The sequence below is a fragment of the Anopheles maculipalpis genome, chromosome 3RL (assembly GCF_943734695.1).
Source record: "Anopheles maculipalpis chromosome 3RL, idAnoMacuDA_375_x, whole genome shotgun sequence".
NCBI classification, from domain to species: Eukaryota; Metazoa; Arthropoda; class Insecta; order Diptera; family Culicidae; genus Anopheles; species Anopheles maculipalpis.
Window position 1 is genome coordinate 71,487,192 of NC_064872.1, and position 19,603 is coordinate 71,506,794.

A 19,603-nucleotide genomic window follows, 5' to 3' on the forward strand; every position below is an offset into this window, starting at 1 on the left:
AGGGCATTGTACTCGGAGCTTATGGTGTGAGCTTAAAAGAAAAACGTTAATAGTTTTTTTAAGTCATAGAAAAATGAAACAAAAATCTTTGTAATTTAAGGGGAAAAAACTTCACACAAAACGCTCTCGGAAGGTATACAAAAGACGACAAAAATGGATCGAAAACTTCTATCCTCAGCCAAGTGAAACAGACAACGGAGTAAAGAAAAAAACTGTTAGCCAAACGTGTGGTGTAGTGATCGTGTTGAAACTATGCGGAGCGAACGATTTGCTAGCTTAAATCCTAGATGCGACATGCAATGGTTGGTAGCTGTTGTTAGTTCTTCAATTTCTTGTGTCTTGGGTGTCTTGATATTTGGATTTGCTGCTTTTTTAAAGGACCAATTTCTTTCAAGAATTGGAAAAAAAATTTGTGGACGAAATGATAATAAATATTTTTAATTGAAAGATAAGACTGTCAGCAAGGAGATAGTTTATATCAAAGATAACTAGAAATGAAAACAAAATCACAAAATTTCAAATTTACAAAACCGTTTTTTGTTGGGAATGAGTTTCATTTCAGAGAACTTTTAGAGCGCAAGCAGCGATTGAGTGTAAGAAACATGTTGTTGTGCTGTTTGTTACGAAGTTAGGCTTTGAAAGCAGCCCAATTTTTTAAAGTTTTTGGGAAAAACAGTTTCTAATGTACGATGGCTTTGATAATACATGAGTATATGAGTAAGAAATCTGCTGTATCGAAAAACCCATGCAAAGGGGGATGCAGCTTAGAATAAAAGGGAACAAGATAAGAGTAAGAGGCGAGAAGACAAAACAAGAAAGTATAATAAAAAAAAAACACATGACACACATGGGTTCGTAAATCGTACAAACTGAAACCGCAGCTACGCTTCTACGCGCCAAATGAAATGAAGGCACTACGCCACTAAGACACTAGGTGATGTAATTCGTTAATATGTTTGCGGTTTTGCAGGGGTTTATCGCTCTTCTACAGATAAGGCGGCCACTACCGGCCAGAAGCTGTTTGGAACGTGTGGTTTTCTTTTTTCTTTTGGACTTTAAAACGTTGAAGTGAAAAAGGCAGGTGAACGTGAAACGTGGGTGGAAGGTTTTCGAAGGACGATAAAATATACCGCGTTTAATGATCCTCTTAGCGTTGTTAGTCATTTTATGAGCTTTTGCTCGTATGCTGGGAGGGGGAAAAACACACACACACACACACAAAAAGGATCAGCTCTAGATGAAGATGGTTTTTTCTTTTCTACCAAACCGCTAGGGAGAGGTTGTGTGTGTGGTTTTTTTGGGGGGAAAAATGGTTTAAAAAAGGAGGTCATTATAAAAAAACCCTCGACTCTCCCGATTCTCCATGCAACGGGTTGGTAGTGTGTGTTAGGGGAAGCGATGATATGTTAATAGCAAAACGGATAACACGTCTCCCCACAAAAAAAACCCCTAACAAAGCGTGGGGCTAAGTGTAAACCACTCGCAATTAAAAGATGCTAATGATTATCCTTCGATGTTGTTTTGCGATTGGCGGATGGTCACACGTTGGGTTGTGGGTTGTTTGAAAACACATTAAACATTACAGCAAGCTTTAGTAGCTAGCGACACGATGAACGATGTGTGTTAGAAAAATGGGGCACAAAAGTAACAGAAAAACGGTGAGCATACTTTTATTTATATTTTTTAACAAACAAGCAGTAATGTAGTTGGATGATGTCGAGCGGTTGCGCTAGTTACACTAAGTTGTGAGGTAAAAATGAAACGAACGAACGAGTAACGAAACGAAATGATGGGTAATGGAAGTAGTTGTCTGCCTGTTTACTAACTCTCTGCTCAATATATGCGCCAGAGAGGATGTAATAATGTGGAAACGTGACGTTTGGTAATTTTCTGCAACATCCTTTTGGTGTATTTGTACTGTGTACTACAAATAATCAAATCCGAAACATTGTCCTGTAGATGCTTTGGAAATGAGTTTTGCTAAAACTGAACCGGAGCACTATTGGGGTTAGCTTTTACTTGGGAGGAAAATGGGATAATCGTTGGGGGAAGGAAAACAAAGGGTGGCGGTGGTGGTGTAGAATACAGTGTCCAGCAAGGGGGTAGTTTTCTTTTCTCGTTTGTTGGTTGGTTTTTAATCCAAAGTCTTCTTCGTACTCTACCGGGGAATTGAAGGTTTATATCTCGAAGCAAAAAAAAAAAAAGACAGACACGATCGTTCCTATCTATTGCCAATCAAATTGAATTTGATAAAGGAACTAGCAGGGTAGGTGACATACAGACACACATACATACATACAGACATATGAAAATACATATATCTAGCACACATACACAGCATACAGAGTAGTTTGTGGGGGTGCAGGAGAATTCAGTTCTGTGTTGTTTTTCGTTTACTGGTTTGAATTTTCGTGGCAAACATTGAGCAGAAGAAGATTAAATCCCTTGCCCTCCGCCCCGTGCTTTGAGCAAGCAAGCTTACGTCAAACCCCGGGGCACAAACTGGGTGTACAGATGGAAGCAAGGCACATTATCTTATCACACTGCCCATTCGAACGTTTCGAAAAATCATCCGAACCGATAGTTTGTTGCAATTCTAGATATTGCTGCTACTGCTGCTGATGCTCCCTTCGGGAGATGGGGATTTTTAATTTAGCTTCATCTTGACTGTCCTTTGGTCCTTTGGCCTGAATCCATCCGAACCAGTACCAGAGAGGCCAACTGATGCTGATAGAGAACTGGTTTTTGTCCCTTATTACAACGATTACAATCGTGAAAGAATTCGGGACCATTTTCCAAAAAGGTGACACGCGGGTTGCATGCTTTTAGGGGTTTTAGGGTTTGAATGGGGAAAAATCCTGATATAAAACAATTTTGCTCCTTTCCTTTCCTGTGCAGACACTGTATTGCTTGGCGTAGCACAACACGAGAAGGGTAATGGGTTTTTTCTTTGTGGGAGGTGGCAGGAAAAATAGTTTCTGGTCGTGTGTGTGAGTGATTAAGGTTTTTTTTTTTTCGTTCCTTTCCATTGGGTTATTCTCATCGATACGCACCCTGGCATTGAGATCATTGTTCGCGGCTATCCGTCCAGCAAGTACGCTGGGGGCGTGTTTGGCTAGAGCTAGGGAACTGCTACGGTAGTTGAAATAATAAGGGTAAGAAAACAGTTGGGAACTCTCTCCACACACATAAACACACGGTGCTCTAGGGTGTGCAGAGATTGGCGAGGACTGACGAAGATTTCATTCCTGTTGTCCCATTTTGGTGTAATTATATAACCGCAAGATGATACATTATTAAAATGCATGGAATACTTATCGTTAACCTTTGCGGTACATCATTGCCACACGCTTCCAACAAAAAAGAAAGAAGGGCGGACGTATTGGCGTTGACATACGGTTGTGCAATTATTACGCGGTAAAAACAATTTACAATCTTGCCCAACCTCGATGACCGACACGCGTGTGCAGAATGAAGCCATGATTGATGGTTCGCGCGAAAATCGCACCCACACACACACACACACACACATCTGGTGACTTGTGCTTCAAACCCTTGGGAAGCTATACGCTTTGCCGATCCAGCTTAAGGTTTCGGTGGTGTGTCGATACGGCAGATGATATCGCACAATCGGTTGGGGATTGAACGATTGTTGGCGAAAAATCGAAAAAAATAAACAATAAAAGAGAAACACAAAAGAATAATCAAAACAGGGCACTTACCTGGTCGTACGGGTGCTATACATAGGCGCGATGTGATCTTTCAGCTAAGTAGCGCACGCTAGCTGCCTAGAGCAGACCGTGTGAATTGTAGTAGGGGTGCACAAGTGAGAAAGCGGAAAGAAACCTCGCACGATTGCGCCGGGTAACCGGGCACGACTCGACTCACAGAACACACGGTCAAACCGGAAACCTAAACGCTTCGATCGAGAGTTGCGAAACGACGGTGGACACAGCAGCCCTTTTTGCCCTACGAACCACGCAGATAATTAATATTTTTCGCTGTCCCATGCCGATGTACATCGAGTAGCAACGGAGACACGCGGGCGCGTGTACGGCGAGAGATTAATAATTGGCTGTCACGCATTTGCCTTTGTGTGTTGTTGCGTGGAAGGGGCCACCACCATTTCCACCCGGAAACGGAAGTGACGCAAATATGCCAGATAAATATCCGGTTTGTGTTTTTGGGTGCGTGTAAGTGTGTGCTTTTATTATTATTTATTTTCGTAAACTATAATAACCGCGATAGAAGACGGCTTTCTATTTTTTAGACGATTATGTTAGCTGAATAGCTGAAGCTTGTAATGATTTCCCAAACATGATAAAGGGGGAGCTTTCCAGGGAGCAGTAATTTTCACGTAATGTTTGCGTGACTGCATGAAAGGCAGCAGCAGCCAGGACCCCAAATTAATCCACCGACTATGGTCGACTGGTCAACCGAAACCGAAACAGCGGTGATAACCCAGTGCTCCCGTCGAGTTTAGGGTTAAAGAAGGTTAAAGGGTGGCCTCGTAGGGGGGGGGGGGGAAGCTTTATATTAAAATAATTTTGCACCCCAAGTGGGACCCCAATCAAAGAGACGTCAGAGCAAAAAGCACAGTAAAATCGCCTCTCCGGTCATTCGGATTGGTTCGTTAGTAGGTGCGTGAGTCCTTGTTGTTTTTGATCGACCATCACACATACAGCCCCAAACACAGAGGCCAGAAGTGTAATTATGATAAGGTAGGAGTGAAGGGTATTACAAAAAAAAAAACGGCCTCACATTTTCCCGGTACATTGCTGCTCACCGAGCAGCCCGAAAGCTGTCAAACAGCGTTGAAGCCGGTGCGTCATCTGGTGGTAACGATCCTTCCGATGGTGGTTGTCGGTTCGCGAAAAAAGTGTCACCTAGATGACAGTTCAAGGTGGGCGTAATTTTGTCGTGCCACCTGCGGTTCCTTCCCGCACCCTTCCTGCCCGATTGCTCCCGCTTTTCACCCCATCGGATGCGATGCGTGTACGCAGGAAAATAGATCAGAAGGGCGCTTCGCTCGAACCGATGGTTCTCCCCATCATTATGCGTAATGAAGGTTATCCTTCTGGCTCCGCTGCTGGTTCGTGTCCGTGGCTTGAAGTGTCGTTCCATATTTTGCACTCTTCTAAGGCACCAAGCGGGAGCAATGGCGATAAATTGGATGAAGAATATGGCTAAAAAATATAATCGCTTCGGAAGCTTTTGGAGCAACTAATTCCTGGAGTTTCGTGGGGTATTTTTTTCTCCTATGTTCATTGATTCCCTTTCACATCAAGCAAGCGATACCGACGATGTGGTGGTAATGAGATTTCCAATTATTTGCACTCCCGCTGGGTGTAAAATGGATTCATTCGGGATGGAAAGCGGTGCGTTTTAAGATGAAAGTCGTGACATAGAAATAAATATCACTCGGACACATCACTAGGGCTATTGTCCAGCAACAAAGAAGAGGCCGGAAAAGGGCATTTTTGTTGGTATGGGGGAGAGAGAGAGAGCCAGAAAATTTTTGTCCAGATAAAGGGCACAGTTCTGGGTCGCAGTTTGATTACACATCGTTTACGATTTTTATGCAGCTTTTTTGCGCTTGAATTAATACGATCATCTTTGTGATGTATTTCGTGAGAAACATTTAGATTTAATGTAATCTACTGTTTTTCGGCAAAACAAAAAAAGGAAATGCGAAATTCTTAATCTTCTACCGAAAACGAAACAAACACAAATCGTGCAGGGTAGTTCAGTTTTATGCGATAGTTGCTGATGTTGCTGCGGTGCGCATGATGCGGATGTTTTTGTTTCCAGGGCGTAACCGCTTTGTCAGTTGATCGCTTCGATTTAGGAGTCATCAAACACGTTAATCCTAGATTAAGTCTAGCCCGGTAGCTAAAGCAAAAAGTAAGTTGTGCTTTTATCGGCACACCGGCTCCAGTTCGAAATCGTACCCATCCGCGTTAAGGGGTGTTCGATAGGCATTTAATGGCCAATCGGGCGCGATAGTTTCGCGGTTAGTGGCCGCGCTGTCGGCGTGTGTTTGGTGGATGTTAATGGCAACAGGCAACAGCATGGCGTTAATCGTTGGAGCCCATTGCTTTACGATGCGGTATGTCCGGTGTAGGGGATTTTATAGAGAAATCGTTCCATTGATAACGGTGCACGTAATACAGGCATCTGTTACAAACGGAATTGGACGGACATTGCGGTTCACCTCCTTAGATGGATTGATTTTTAATCCTACCGATCGTTTCTAGGCGTATTGGTAGCGATTTTTTTCTCTCTTCTCCTTCTCTTCTGATAGCATTCTATCGGGATTAGTTTAAGTGTATAATGTTACATCAGCGCGTCAAAAACATCTCCGATGTTTTTATACCCTTTCACGCTTCCAGGAAACTCGACTTTGCAGAGCTCGTTAAGCCAATGCTCGCAGCACCGCAACTATCGATCGTGTGTGGTGCGCCGCCAAAAAGGCCCGTCAAAGTAAAGCTTTTTCCGCATCGTGTGACGCATGATGACGTTCAACCCCGGTCTCGAATATAGCGAGCGAGAGCCAGTTCTGATGATGATGATGGTTTTTCCATTTTCCATCCAAACACCGTTGGCTTACGATAACTTTTCATCAAAGTTAAACATCCGCCGTTCGGGTGTGCTGCTCGTTCCTTTACTTGTATTCCATTTTACAACCCCATCTTCGACCCCCCGGTGGCTCACGGTCGGGGCGGGTTCGAGCTGCTCGATTGGAGCTGACCGTGGACCGTGGACTTTTTTTTAATGAACCTGTCAATCCGATCGAAGCTTGCTGCTTCCGCCCCAAAGGCCCTTGTCATGTTACTCATATAAGCCAATCTCTGCACCGACCACACCGTGTGTGTGTATGGGTGTTTGGGGTGGGGGTGGGGGGGGGTTTGCCTCCCTTAGCTTCATCACACGTGGGCATAAGGAGACTTCCCAGATTGCGATTGTATGCTGAAAGGCGAGGCACAAGTGAGGTCCTGTGTCCGACGATGTTTGAACGGTTTCACCGTATAAATAGAATGTGTTCACGGAAATATAAAATCCCCATCCCTCAAACTCGATACGGTTGGCCTGTGCATGTATGTATGTATATCTGTCCTGATACGTCCCTAAACGGAAAATTAATCTTACTAGGTATAGTCGAGTAACGGGGCGAGAGAAGAATAAACCATCTTTGCTAATCGATGGACAGTGTTTGTGTGATCCGACGAGATCCGCAGTCTGGTGAGCGGAACATGATGGATTCAAATCCAAATTCGCTTAGAACGTTTAACGGGTAGATCGGAATGGAGATGATTTGGGATCAGGATTTGAGATTTCTTTTTGTTCGACAAGAAGGTAAAGGAAATTAGGGTTAAGGATCAGCAGTTGTGTTCACCTGCATTGGAAACTTCAACGTTTTATCGTAGTGTGTAGTTTTGTGTTGTTTGTTTTGATATCTAATAAAGCAAGGAACGAGCAATGGTTGTGAACGATCGTATAAAGCATAGTCAGTCAGCACGCTTGATGAAGAATATACTCTAGCTTTTGAATGATGTGAACTGAAAACCATATATGATTCCTCCAGGTGGAAGAGCCACTCTGGCAGCTTATGAAAATGGTTGCAAACGAAACAATTATCAGACAATTATCCATAATATAAATTATCCAAAAGATAAAGAAAAGAGAGGAAGAGCGAACACACACTGATAAAACGGAATGACTGGTCTGAATATCGGAAACCAATCAGATATTGGGGTTGCAAAACTTAAACCGGACTTATTGAATGTTACTGAGTACTTTTTCTGCTGTTGGCGAGTGAGCGATTTCGTTTAAGAAAAAATGGGGAAATTTCATTCAGCAAGACACACAACGACACACATAGAGACAAACTTACGAGGGACAAATACAGCGATAAATTAATTTGTTAAATATGTATCAGTTTGACGAGCCTTAGGAAAATAGAAATTCATTTAACAGAAAAAAATGTATGAAGTAAACAGCATGTCCACACGCCACACTGTAGCGGGCAGGATCGCTTGAGCAATAGAATCATGTTTGTTGCAGAACAGAGGCGAGAGCGAGCAGCGAGAGTTTTGTTTTCGTTGTTATGAGTTTGAGATTTGTTGCTGATCGAAAAACGTTTTAAATAGGACAAACCGAAGTAGAAGATATGAGCGGTTTGGTTTGTCGGTGAAGGGTGAAGAAGGTTCTTTTTTTCTTGTATATAATTCAAAAAGCAACAGTTAAAAAAAAATAAGAGGTAGGTAAAATGGTTGATAATGATGGTAACAAACGGGCAGTTTGATAATGAAGGTAATGAAGGTTTAGTAAAAGAAAACGGTTATTATTTAACAAGAGATCCGGTGACCGTCTACAGGTACCTGTTGTGAGACTGATTTCCATAGCACGTTGACGGTGTCCCAAAACCTTAAACTGAGGCAAAGATACTTCGCTCGAGACTCCGACAGAGTTGGGGCCTTCATTCCATTTGTATCGGATATCTCGCATCGTGTAGCCGACTGGCCCCGGGTACAGGAGGAAGTTTTGGTTTCGCGGGGTGCACGGAAGGGGGTGGTTTCGTATTTTTTTTTTGTTGGCGGGAAAACGCAAGTGTCGTTACCGGTTCCCAGGGTATTCGTGTCGCAAAGCACGCACACATATTACGCATTCAGTCAACGATCGAATGGTTAGGAGGTTACCGGCGTGTTGTTGAATTATTGCGCGCGAGGGTTAATTCGTTTTTTATTAGTTATCGACACGACGAGTGACCACAGTTCATTAGTTAGGTTTAAGTACGACAAAACAGGGGCAAAAAAAAACCGGTCCGCCGAGTCGAGTCAGGTTTGGCAGGCACGTGCAAAAGGGGGGTAGGGCGGATTATGTGTTTGTGTGCAATTGTTTTATTAAATTAATTCAAACAAGAGATATTGAAGCACGGACGCGCACAAACACACGCACACATACACACAGATAAATACAATTATTATCAAACAGTTGGGCCGTTTTGTTTGTCGTATCGATTGGTAAACAAAAATGGCGTGGGACATTGTTGTAAGGAAAGATAAAAAGGGAAGAAAGAGAGAAAGATTTGTGAATTAGCAACGATCATTTGTACGTTATGATTTTAAACACCATTATTACATATGAGAGTTTGGGAATTTCATTGTTGTAAGTTCTAGTTTGTAGTAATTGGTGTTTTCTTTTCATTTTGTTTTGACATCCTAGACAGAGTAGTGATCGTTTGTGTGTGTGTGTGTGTGTGAGTGTGTATTTTTTATATCTAGTGTTGTGTTACATTCAAGGCACTGGTTCGGTTTTTGGTAGGTAAGATAAAGAAGTAAGGTTTAGCTAAAATGGTGACCTATGATGACTGACGGCCATCTTTATACATTGGTACGCACAACCAACCCTAATGGCGGCCAGCGGCTGATCACACTAGTGCGTTTAGCAGCAAGTAAACCTTCTCACTCATACATTAACATGCGCACAACTCATGACACAATTAGTGTTTGAAATGCTACTTTTACTAGATGAGCATTGTGAAAGTTTTATTAGAGAAAGGTCAAAAAGGTCTCGCCTAAATGGAAAAAAAAACAAAAACAGGACCGGAAATAAAGAACTAGTTCATTATCATTATATATGGTCAAGGTTGAGTAGGTTGGACACTCTACACCTGTGTCCTGTGGAATTGGCATTGTGTTCCACCCCATTCCCCATACAGGCGCACAAATGAAGCTTCTGCTGACAGGGCAAAAAGGACGACTAATTGGGACGAGAGAAAATGAGTGTCCCATTTAGGTGCGAAGATTTAGGTGACACCGGCACCGGCGTACACAATAGTATAGTTTATTCAGATGTATATTCTGATGTTTGTTGTTTTTTCGCTAGGTCGCTTGTATTAAAAACCCTGTAATGTGCAGCGCTGAACGATACTTAGAGTAGCGTTTAGAGCGCCGAGAGTAGTAGCGAACCGTTTTGCAGTGCCAAGAGAATGTGAGTGTATGTGTGTGTGTGGTACGCGTCTTCTTTTCACAGTACGGAAGCAAATGTGTCAAGTGTCACTTGTAGTTGAAAGTTGTAGTTGATGTAGGCTAGAAAAAGAAAGGAACCTGAAGCACACAAACAAACGCAGAAGCACACGAACGAGAAAACGGCGGCACAGAGAATGGTGTGGCCTGCGCTTTCCATCTCCGTCGGCTTGCTTTACACCTTGTGCCGCGCTGTATGTGGCACCAGGAAGCAAGATGGTTGCCGAGTTGTTTTCCTTTTCTTTTTTTTTTTTTGTTGGTAGATGATATTAGCAAGGATAAAAATGAATTAATTGTTACACGAAGCGCTACACAGTGGACAGTCGGTGTGGTGTATAACACTTTTCGAAGTAGCTTGATGTATGCCATCGGCTGGTACGATGTGTGAACGATATTTGTTATATCGCAAGATGGTTAAGTACATTCCTACAGTGTAATTCCACATTCAGGAAGGGGTTTTACGATTTTGAAAGGGATGAAATAGAAATAAATTAGGTGATGAAAGGTGGAGCGGAAATATTCTACCAATAGCTGAATAGATGGGAGTAGAAACTATAATTTAATGAACTATTTAATTCACAACACACACACGATATAAGACACATGAGAAGAAATAAAGGGCAGATAAAGACGCACCCGGTTTATATGGTTCCGGTTAGTATTCCCGTCGATTGATTGAGCCTTGGTTTACTGTTTTACAAAACAAGACCACTTTTTTAGAAGGTGTCAGTAAGAAAACAAATAAAAAAGGTAGGAAAATAGGAGAAAAAAGGGATTATGAAAGAATTCAGCAAACGGGCATAAATGAAACACAATCTATACGATGATGATGTTTGGCGTGGCTAATTGTAAGTTTTGCGTTCCTGCTACATTGGCTACATTGCCCTGGTAGGCGTTTCGACACTGTCCAGATCGAAGCGAAACGCGCTTTACGCAACAAAAATGTGGCATGAGGTCCTGGCGTAAAGCGATATGCAGCTACGGATGAACGGTTTTTTCGCTTATGTGCCACCCATCCCTCCGTATATCGTGAAACGTTTTCGACACTTGTTTGACGTTTTACTGTAACAAGAAAACGTCCCTTAGTGGAGTGGAGAGAATAAAAACACGGAAACGTGTTTTTCCCGATGATAGAACGAAGTTTTAAAACGGGTAAATAAATGATTGTAATGGAAATAATGCTTCCTACAGCTTTCTTCACCATATTCGCTCGTAGAGTAGTAAAACAAAGTGTGTTGCAGCAGAGTTTTGCTCGATATACTAATGAGAAAGGAAGGAGTTCCATACGCGAACTCCCATCAAAGTTGATGGTTGGATCGCCAGAAAGAAGAAAAAAAGTAAAACAAAAAAACATTGAATTGCATTTTCAGTTTCATCTGCACTTACTCCTTGCTTGGGTGTGGTGACTGTGTTCGTGAGTGTGCGTGTTGGGGTTTGGGAGTGAAACGTATACTACCGGTGATGGGAGAGCATAATAAAACATGAACGATCAAAACGTATGTAATGTACAGCATATCTTATATTTATGCCACAGGCACACACACACACACACACACACTCAGGTAGGTACGTGAGCTTCGATTCACTTTGTAACCCTTTTGGTGTAAATGTTTTTGCAGCATAAACCGTAAAACGTTGAGTAAAAGTGGAGCTTCTTAAGTTGCTTTTTTGTGTGACAAAACTGTGCACCATTTTGTTGCAGCATTTAATGTTTTTTTTTACAAAAGAAAATTTATGGAATAAAAAAAACTGTAGTGCTGTACTTGTGGTGGAACTGGGAAAAGAAAGAAAATTGCAATTTTGTGTGTAAAACTTTGTTCTTGAGAAAAAGAAAAAGCGTCAAATATCGCTTCAAAAATCGAAAAACAAAAAAAGTTCTGACACTAACGCTGCGGCTAAAAATAATTGTAATAAAAGAAGGAAACAAGTGTAAAACTATGAACGACCAAACGACAATCGGTGAACCGTTCGGTGGGTGGGATGCTTGTCGCATAAAGCATACAGCCACCCGAGCTGGTAGTTTTTTGTCTTCTGCTGTTGCATTTGCCGCTGGTGTTATTAATTAAATAGAGCAAAACAATAGTGCGTGGTTTTATTGTTTCATTGGCTGTTTTGGGGGGGAACGAACAAAAATTGTGTGTTATTCGAATACGCAAAAAGAAAGAACGGAAAACTAAAAACGACATACAACAGATACACACACACGCGCGCTAGTGCACATGCCCACTGGTGTGTGCAGTCACGACGCCGATCGGTCGCGTTAGTAAGAAAAACACATAAGCACAAAACTTGGGGACATTGATTCGTTCACTGTTGGACTTGGGTCTTGTAATGGTACAAAAAAAAAATGTTCGTATGTGTGGTGTAAATGTGTAAGTTGGTGCTAGAGTTTTGATCGTGTAAAGTGTGTTTTGTGTTTGAAAGGAGAAACAAAGGAAGAAAAAAATCGGAAAACATAACACATAATAACAACATTATATGCAACTATACTCGAAACGTAACGAACGGAACTGTTGGAAACTGTTTGTTTTGCTTGGAAAATACGAAAGTAAATTAGTAAAGTTCGAAATTAAAGGAATCGTTATGATTTGTTGTTGGTAGTTTCGATTGGCTTGGTTGGTTGGCTTGGGTTATGATGAAATGATGAGATGAGCTGGTATGAGTGCCATCGTGTAGTACGGCCACAATGGCAAGAAATGGTGGAAAGTGGAAAAAGGAGTGAAGATAGACAGACGGACAGACAGCAACGTAGAAAGTGATTCCGTTACAGAAAGGTGCATCAAGAAGGGACAGACAAAACGTAAAACTGAAACCATAAAATAGAAAAAGACACAGTGTTTGACAGTTACAACTAAACCAAAGTGACAGACAGGAGAAGATAGTGATGGGAAGGATAGTACGATAGCTACAAAGTAAAAATGAAACAGGACAGGAAAAAAAAAAAACAGACGAATAGATAAAGAACACAGAAACAGTGGAAATGTAATGCAACAAGTAGATAGTGATGGAAGGTAGAGAAAAGGTTTTTGGTATTGCACTAATGCTGATGATGATGTAAGGTGTGATTTAACGAATGACTTTTTTTTTCGTTAGATTTTTGTAGCTGTTTTTTTTTTTTGTAAATGATAGGGTACCTGTGGTTAGGTTAATTTCGGTCGCCCTCTGCCTGTGACCCAGTACTCTAAATTGTGGTAGTTCTACTTCGCTGCTCATTCCGACACTACTTAGGCCGTCTTTCCAGAAGTACCGGATATCTCGCATCGTATAACCGACTCCAGGGTTTTTAAGTGAACGAAGTTGGATGTTTGGTTTTCGTTTTGTTCAGATGGTACGTGGTTGTGGTGTGACGTGTTAGTGTGTGTTTGTGGGGAGGTTTTTTTTTTAACGTCGACCGTATTTCGGTGTTGAAGAACAATGGGTTTGTGTGAGCATTCGAAATACGTTCGATTGATAATTCCATCCGTCCGTGTCACGCGATTCACCCCGGTAGGTAAGCCGCCAAAGATGGCATTTCATGGTGTGTTTGTGTGGGTTTTTGATTAGGAATCGTTCGAAATGATGTTTAGGTGAGGTGGTTTTTGTTTTTTTTTTGTTACGAGTTGAGGTTAAATAAACATCATAATTAGCGTACACATTTTTTTTTGTTGCGAACGGCGAAGGAAAGAAGTAAAAGAAAACATAAGATTATTAATCGATTATCGTATGATGATGATCCTTCTTTTTGGGGGTGGAGTTGTGACACGAATCGTCAAGGGTGTGTGTTGGGTGGTGTTTTCATATTTTTGGCGGTGTTTTGACTGATTTCGTTCACTTTCGAAGATTGGCAGTGGTGATTATGCCAGCAATAATACATTCTTGCTCATTAACTTGTGAATGGAAAATAGGTCTGGTCCAGTAGCATTTAGCAGCAGAAAGTGTATTGGCTTCGGTTGGTCGAGATAGAAGGAAAAGGTGGCTTATGAGCGTGGGCAAATCAATCAGGACACAACGAGAGAATTGAGGATTGTAAATAGTTTTGAAAGCGTTTGTTTTTGTTTGTTTTTAGATATTATTTAGCATCATTTACATCGCTAGAAGCATTCTACTGATACGATTTGTTAATTGAAAGACAAAAGGCAAGAGCATTCTAACACTACGTTAAGGGAAGTTTGAATGTGTTGGAATACATTTTCCTCCCATGGGCAAGGAAGATGAATTCGATAATGTGTTAAATAGTAGTAGCCATGAAGGGCAATAAAGAGAAAAGTAAAACGTTTTGACCGAAACGGGCTTACACATACACTCCAAGTTCAGTAAAAAGACCAACGATCGAGATGCATTAAAATTTCGTAACTAATAAAGGATACGTAAAGATAACGAAATGTGTAAAAAAGAAAGAAAAAAATGTACAACAATTGCGCTAACGGATGATGGAAGTTAAGCAGTTTTTGTTTGGATTGGGAACGTAATGAGCAGGAAATGGGGTTATGAATATCACGAAAATTTAGCAACAGGCTGCATCTGCTAGCTGAGCTTAAATCATGTTTTGTTAAAACCAATATTTGCAGGCTTAAAATCTTTAAAGAAAAAGATGGGTTGATTTAAAATAATACTGCAAACAACATTTGTACAACCACGTTTATAGAATTTGTCAAAACCTTCATCACAAAAATCGATTTTTGGGGCGTTACAACTTCGTTGAATGAATTCAACAGTAACTCGTTTCAAAGTTTTGCTCGATTTATATTCTTAACGAGCAAAAAGGGACGTTTGTGATGGGGACAAAAAGAATTAAAAAAAAAAGAAAAGATAAAACAAAGTGGTAGTTAATTAAATCACTTCAAGTTCATTGATAAATGATTCAAATGAACGAAACTAGAAAAGCAACAACAACAAAAAAAAAACACATTAAGACTCATGAAAAAGTTACATAAGTTTGGGAATCATTTAAAAGAATTGCAAAAGAAATAGTACTTAACGAAGGTAGGAAGAGAAAAAGGAAACAACACAAAAACTACCAAAGTTCTTGATAAAGAATGAGCAAACAAAACGCAACACAAAACAAAACAAAAAAACAATTAGACCCAAAAAGAAAGGATAGTGACGTTGCTAAATGATAAATTAAATATTCGCCAACCGAAACAGCAAAACCGATACAAAAGGCATAAGAAATGTTTAAGTGGAGGGACATAGAAAAAAAAAAAGAGAACGAGAGATAGAAATGGAAGAAAAGGACCAGTTTGACGCAAATAACGCATCGGAGAGTAGCAGAAAAAAAGTTTCTTTTCTTTCGCTTCCGTCGAATCCGCTCGAGCAAAGTTCCCTGTTTTTGCTTGATGATGTCGGCCCGGCGTGGGCATAAATTGAAGTGAATCGATGCAAAACTAGGGTAAGGCTCGAACGGAAAGGTGGCCAAAAAAAGAAAAAAAAAACAAAAACAAACGAACGGAACAAAGCCGGAAAATGGACGGAGGAATGGATCACGTTACGCTTTGGGATTGGTCCCAGCTGGGCACGGAAAGTAGTTTTGACCGTTTCCTTTTTGCTTTGTGAACCGCTCCGTGAACATTAAATAATAATAATGTGAACCGATCGTATTAGCAAATTGATGACATTTCTGTTTCGGGGGTTTTTTAGGGGAGGGTCGGGAAGGATTTGCTTTTTTCTTACAGAGAATAAAATTCTATTCTGTCTCCATTTGTAGGGTAACGGGTGGGTGTGATTTTCTTGTCTTTTTATGGTACATGGGAAAACAGAACCAAGAGGAAAAGCGATAGATAAAGCTACCGGGCATAAATGGATGTATTATAGCAAGTTGTCTAGAACCCATGCACACTGTCAGGGCAGAAAAATGATGCGGTTAGAGATAGAGAAGAAATTTGGAGTGACATAAAACGGAAAAGAATTAGTGTTGTACGATGCACGAAAACTCTAACGTTTGCTGTGTACTAGCAAAGTATAAAATAGACGGTGGACAAACGGAAACGGCTACATAATCCAGGTGCTTGTTTGTGAAATACAAGAGGATAAAGGAACAGATAAAATCAAACAGCGGTTGCAGTAGTTGCAGCAGGAAAAGAGATTGAATTCCAGAAAATATACCACGCTGCTGGTACCTGTTAGGTATTGCTGTTTATATATACTTTATTGGTGAGTATACAAGCATTTCAGTAGTTCATTGAAGTGTTTTCTAGTTTCAATTTGTGAGCTAACAAGGACGCTCGTCAGAGAGTATTTTTTTCCGTTGATGTTTGAATCATAAATATGGTTTATCTTCATTATTCCTTGCAGAAGTTCTTGAGAATTCTCTGATTCGAGGGTGAGCTTCACAAACTCATTGGTACGTTTAATATACGTGAAGGATCGAATTCGAATGCCCAAAACACCAGTAGGTACATTCATTTGGCCGTTGAACAGTTGAAGAAATAATTCTTCACGACTGCTGCAATAAAACTAAAAAAACGCGCCCAGAGAGTAGGTGGTTTTTTAAGGCTTCTTCTTTCCTTGTCACCTAGATTTTTCTCAGCTCAGTGCAAACAATATCCATCCTCCGAAAGGAACCCGCATCGTCCTGCAGCGCATCTTTCTTGCAGGACACGTGCGCACTACAGACCGGACACGACGTTTGTGAAAGTTCGTCTACAATTCGAACCAATTGTTTGCCCGCTGTGCTCTGTGTGTGTCCTTTGGAAGATGACACCAGCAACGTAATATAATGCGCCAATGGATGTGTGGAAATTTTTCGAACCAACAGCCCAACTCTCGAAACGTTCGGCAAAGAGACATTTGATGCCATTGAAACGCTGTGTTACGATATAAACGTTGGGAGAGGGAAGCAACTAGGGAAGACGGGTAGATCGTATGACCGTATACATCTTTCTGCAAGATGAGTTTGCTTAAGTTCGATCAGAAGCCTGCCTGCCCTGAATAGGTGATGTCCATTTGATGCAGACCTGCGGCTTACGGTAAGGCGAGTGAGAAAGAAGCGTTATGCAAGGCTGTAAAACTACCTTACTGCTCGTGTCCGGATGTGAGTTTTCCGGGAATGGAAAAACACGAGGCCACATTTCCGCCTTGTACGCCAAACCAATGCAAAGGGCGGCGAATGTAAAATTGGGGTAGGAAATTGCTTCGGTCCAGAGAAGAGCAAGAAGCAACAAAAAAAAAAAAACCCAAAGATAACAACTAGAGAAGAAAATGGAGCAAACTTTGACTATAAGGTACGATCATCACCAAACACCAAGGCAAGGTTTGTCAGACGCCATCCATACACATCACAAGTATGGCTTTTTTTCTTTTCAGGCCAAGCACCATCATCATCGGCACCATCACCGCCTTCCAGCCATCATCATCTTGACACGTTGGGATGAGCCTACCGCAGCATATACAGCGCCAGTACCAGGGAGAGCAAGAAAATTGGGTTGCAAGAAATTGGGGATGGGGGTACCATCTGGTGGCACTTCCGTTGTGGGTGGTGCTGGCTGGAAAGTGCCCGAGAGCCGAGGCGTCAGGAATGTCTTTCGCTTTGGGATGAAATTGATCCAACTTGCAAGCTGCCGTTGAAAGGCAATGGGTGATGATGATGAGGTTCTTCTGCTGGTGCCTGATGATGAGACCCTGATCGCTGCTGACGATGAAAAAGATGGAAAAGAAATGTACACACACACACACACGCTAACATGCAGGCACACACATGTAAAGTCTCACAATAGGCTGAAAGCTGCCACGAACGAAGACGAATGTGGCAACGAATGTGTATTATGTAGGACATATTTGATCAGTCAATTATCTGTACCCCTCCATCCACCGAGAAGTCCCGCACGAAGTCTCCTTTTTTTTTTTGTTCGCCTGGTGAGGAGATGAGAAGTTGCAAAATGCTTCCATTTGTGTTTCCTTCCGTGTCCCAGATAGTGTCTTTCATTTAAGGCTTTCAATTTTCTCAAACAATTCTTTTACTTAGAAGGTGTCTTTTTTCCTTTTGTTTGTTGAGATGGAAAAATGTGGCGCAAACCATGTGGAACTTTTTTACCTTCTTTACCAGGACTTGTTACCGTACGTGTGTGTATGCTTTCTTCTACACAGAGTTAAACATCAAGGATGTCGCGTCGCCGGTGTCATGTGTCTACATGAATTTTTTTCGCCCATCGACCAAAAACTTTCCCAACTATTTAGATGCGAATGACGTCCATCAATCGCTCTTCACGTTTTACTGGAGAAATCATTCGATCGTTCAAGCTGCGGATGACTATTACGAAGCGGAAATTTAGCGGGGAAAGAACTGAACCGTCGAAAAAATTAAACTTTTGTGCGTGTGAGCATGACACATGTCTTTACTCCAGCATAAAAAGTGGCAGGAAAAAATGGTTTAAAAATTTGGACTACAACCTGACGCAGCTATCATTTGAGACGATCGTCAATCGTGAGATTCGTCACGGAAAAAAGGAGTATGGAAAACTTGAATGGAATGTTAAAATCTTCTCGTTTTACGTCCCAAAAAAGCATCATAAAGCAACGATGCATCCTGCATACAAAAAAAGGACGTCGGGACGGGTTTTTACCCCATTTGGATGGAGCTCAAACTAATCCACTATAAAACACAGACGTGTTTTCACCACCACAAACCGCAAGTAATGGGTGGTTTTCTGTGGTGAGTAGCGTGTGCTTGAAAGGAGCGCGATAAAAGCCATAATAACGGCATCGATCTCTCCGCATTTTTTGCTGTTGGCGGCCTAGCATCCGTTTGGTACGAAAAACCAAACCATCCCAAAGTCCTTTGGAGTGCTGATTTATCGTGGTTGGCCGAAGATTTTGGTACGGCGTTTTTCGCGTAGCGGAAGTGTTCGATTTTTTGGCTTCCGGGACGGATGCCGTCCGCCGGGCGTCTTTTGAGCGCAACCACAAAGAAAAAAAGCTTGGTAGGGATTTTGGTGGTGAAGAGCAATTTGGAAGCATTTTCATGGGGGTACGGAAAAGCGAACGGCGGGAAGCTAGCAAAAGATGATCGACCGTCTAGTAGTAGCAGCGGGACGAAAAAGGAAGTCGATATCACATGAAAGCGCTACACATGAAGCGCGTTTCCCAGATAAGGCAAGCAGCACAGCACTTTCCAAGCGACCGGAAAAAGTATGACCATCCCGAAAAGGATTGTGGTTGTGTGTGTGTGCGCGTGAATGTGTGTGTGTGTGTGTTTTTTCACTTTCCGAGCCACTTGTGCTATCAGGTGTAGCAGGTGCAATAAACCGCAAAGTGTTTCCGGTCGTTAAGTAGGATGTTTCGTTGTTATTTTTTCGACTGTCTCTTCACCGTTACCGAGTTTTGGATATTGAGTTTACTGTTTGAGGCTGCCATGCCCAGGTGTGGCATGTTGGCAGATAAAGTTAAACGGTTCAATTGTGGTTGTTAGTTAGTGTGTGGTGGATGATGTTCAAGGGTGGAGCTTTAGCGAGCCGATTCTCGCAAAAAAATTAACTATTTTAAGTCTTCGAAGAAACTGAAACCGGGAAGCATTATCGTCGTTGTTTTAGGGGCATCACAAATTGAAACTAGAACATTCTGTTTCTACATAATAACAGACCTCGTAATTTCGCAAACGAAAT

At 41.6% G+C, this 19,603-nt stretch overlaps 1 protein-coding gene across 4 annotated transcripts in view; it reads right to left on the bottom strand.

Moving 5' to 3' along the window:
• LOC126561962 (gamma-aminobutyric acid receptor subunit beta) overlaps window positions 1–19,603 on the bottom strand; it is a 60,017-nt gene that overhangs the window by 6,099 nt on the left and 34,315 nt on the right. For 2 of the 4 annotated variants that reach the window (XM_050218358.1, XM_050218357.1), the window contains exon 6: window positions 13,163–13,300. In XM_050218358.1, the coding sequence (XP_050074315.1) occupies window positions 13,163–13,300 (138 nt within the window). Of the gene's footprint in view, window positions 1–8,381; window positions 8,520–13,162; window positions 13,301–19,603 lie in introns of all 4 variants that reach the window. The other 2 variants (XM_050218356.1, XM_050218355.1) reach the window with 1 other exon arrangement.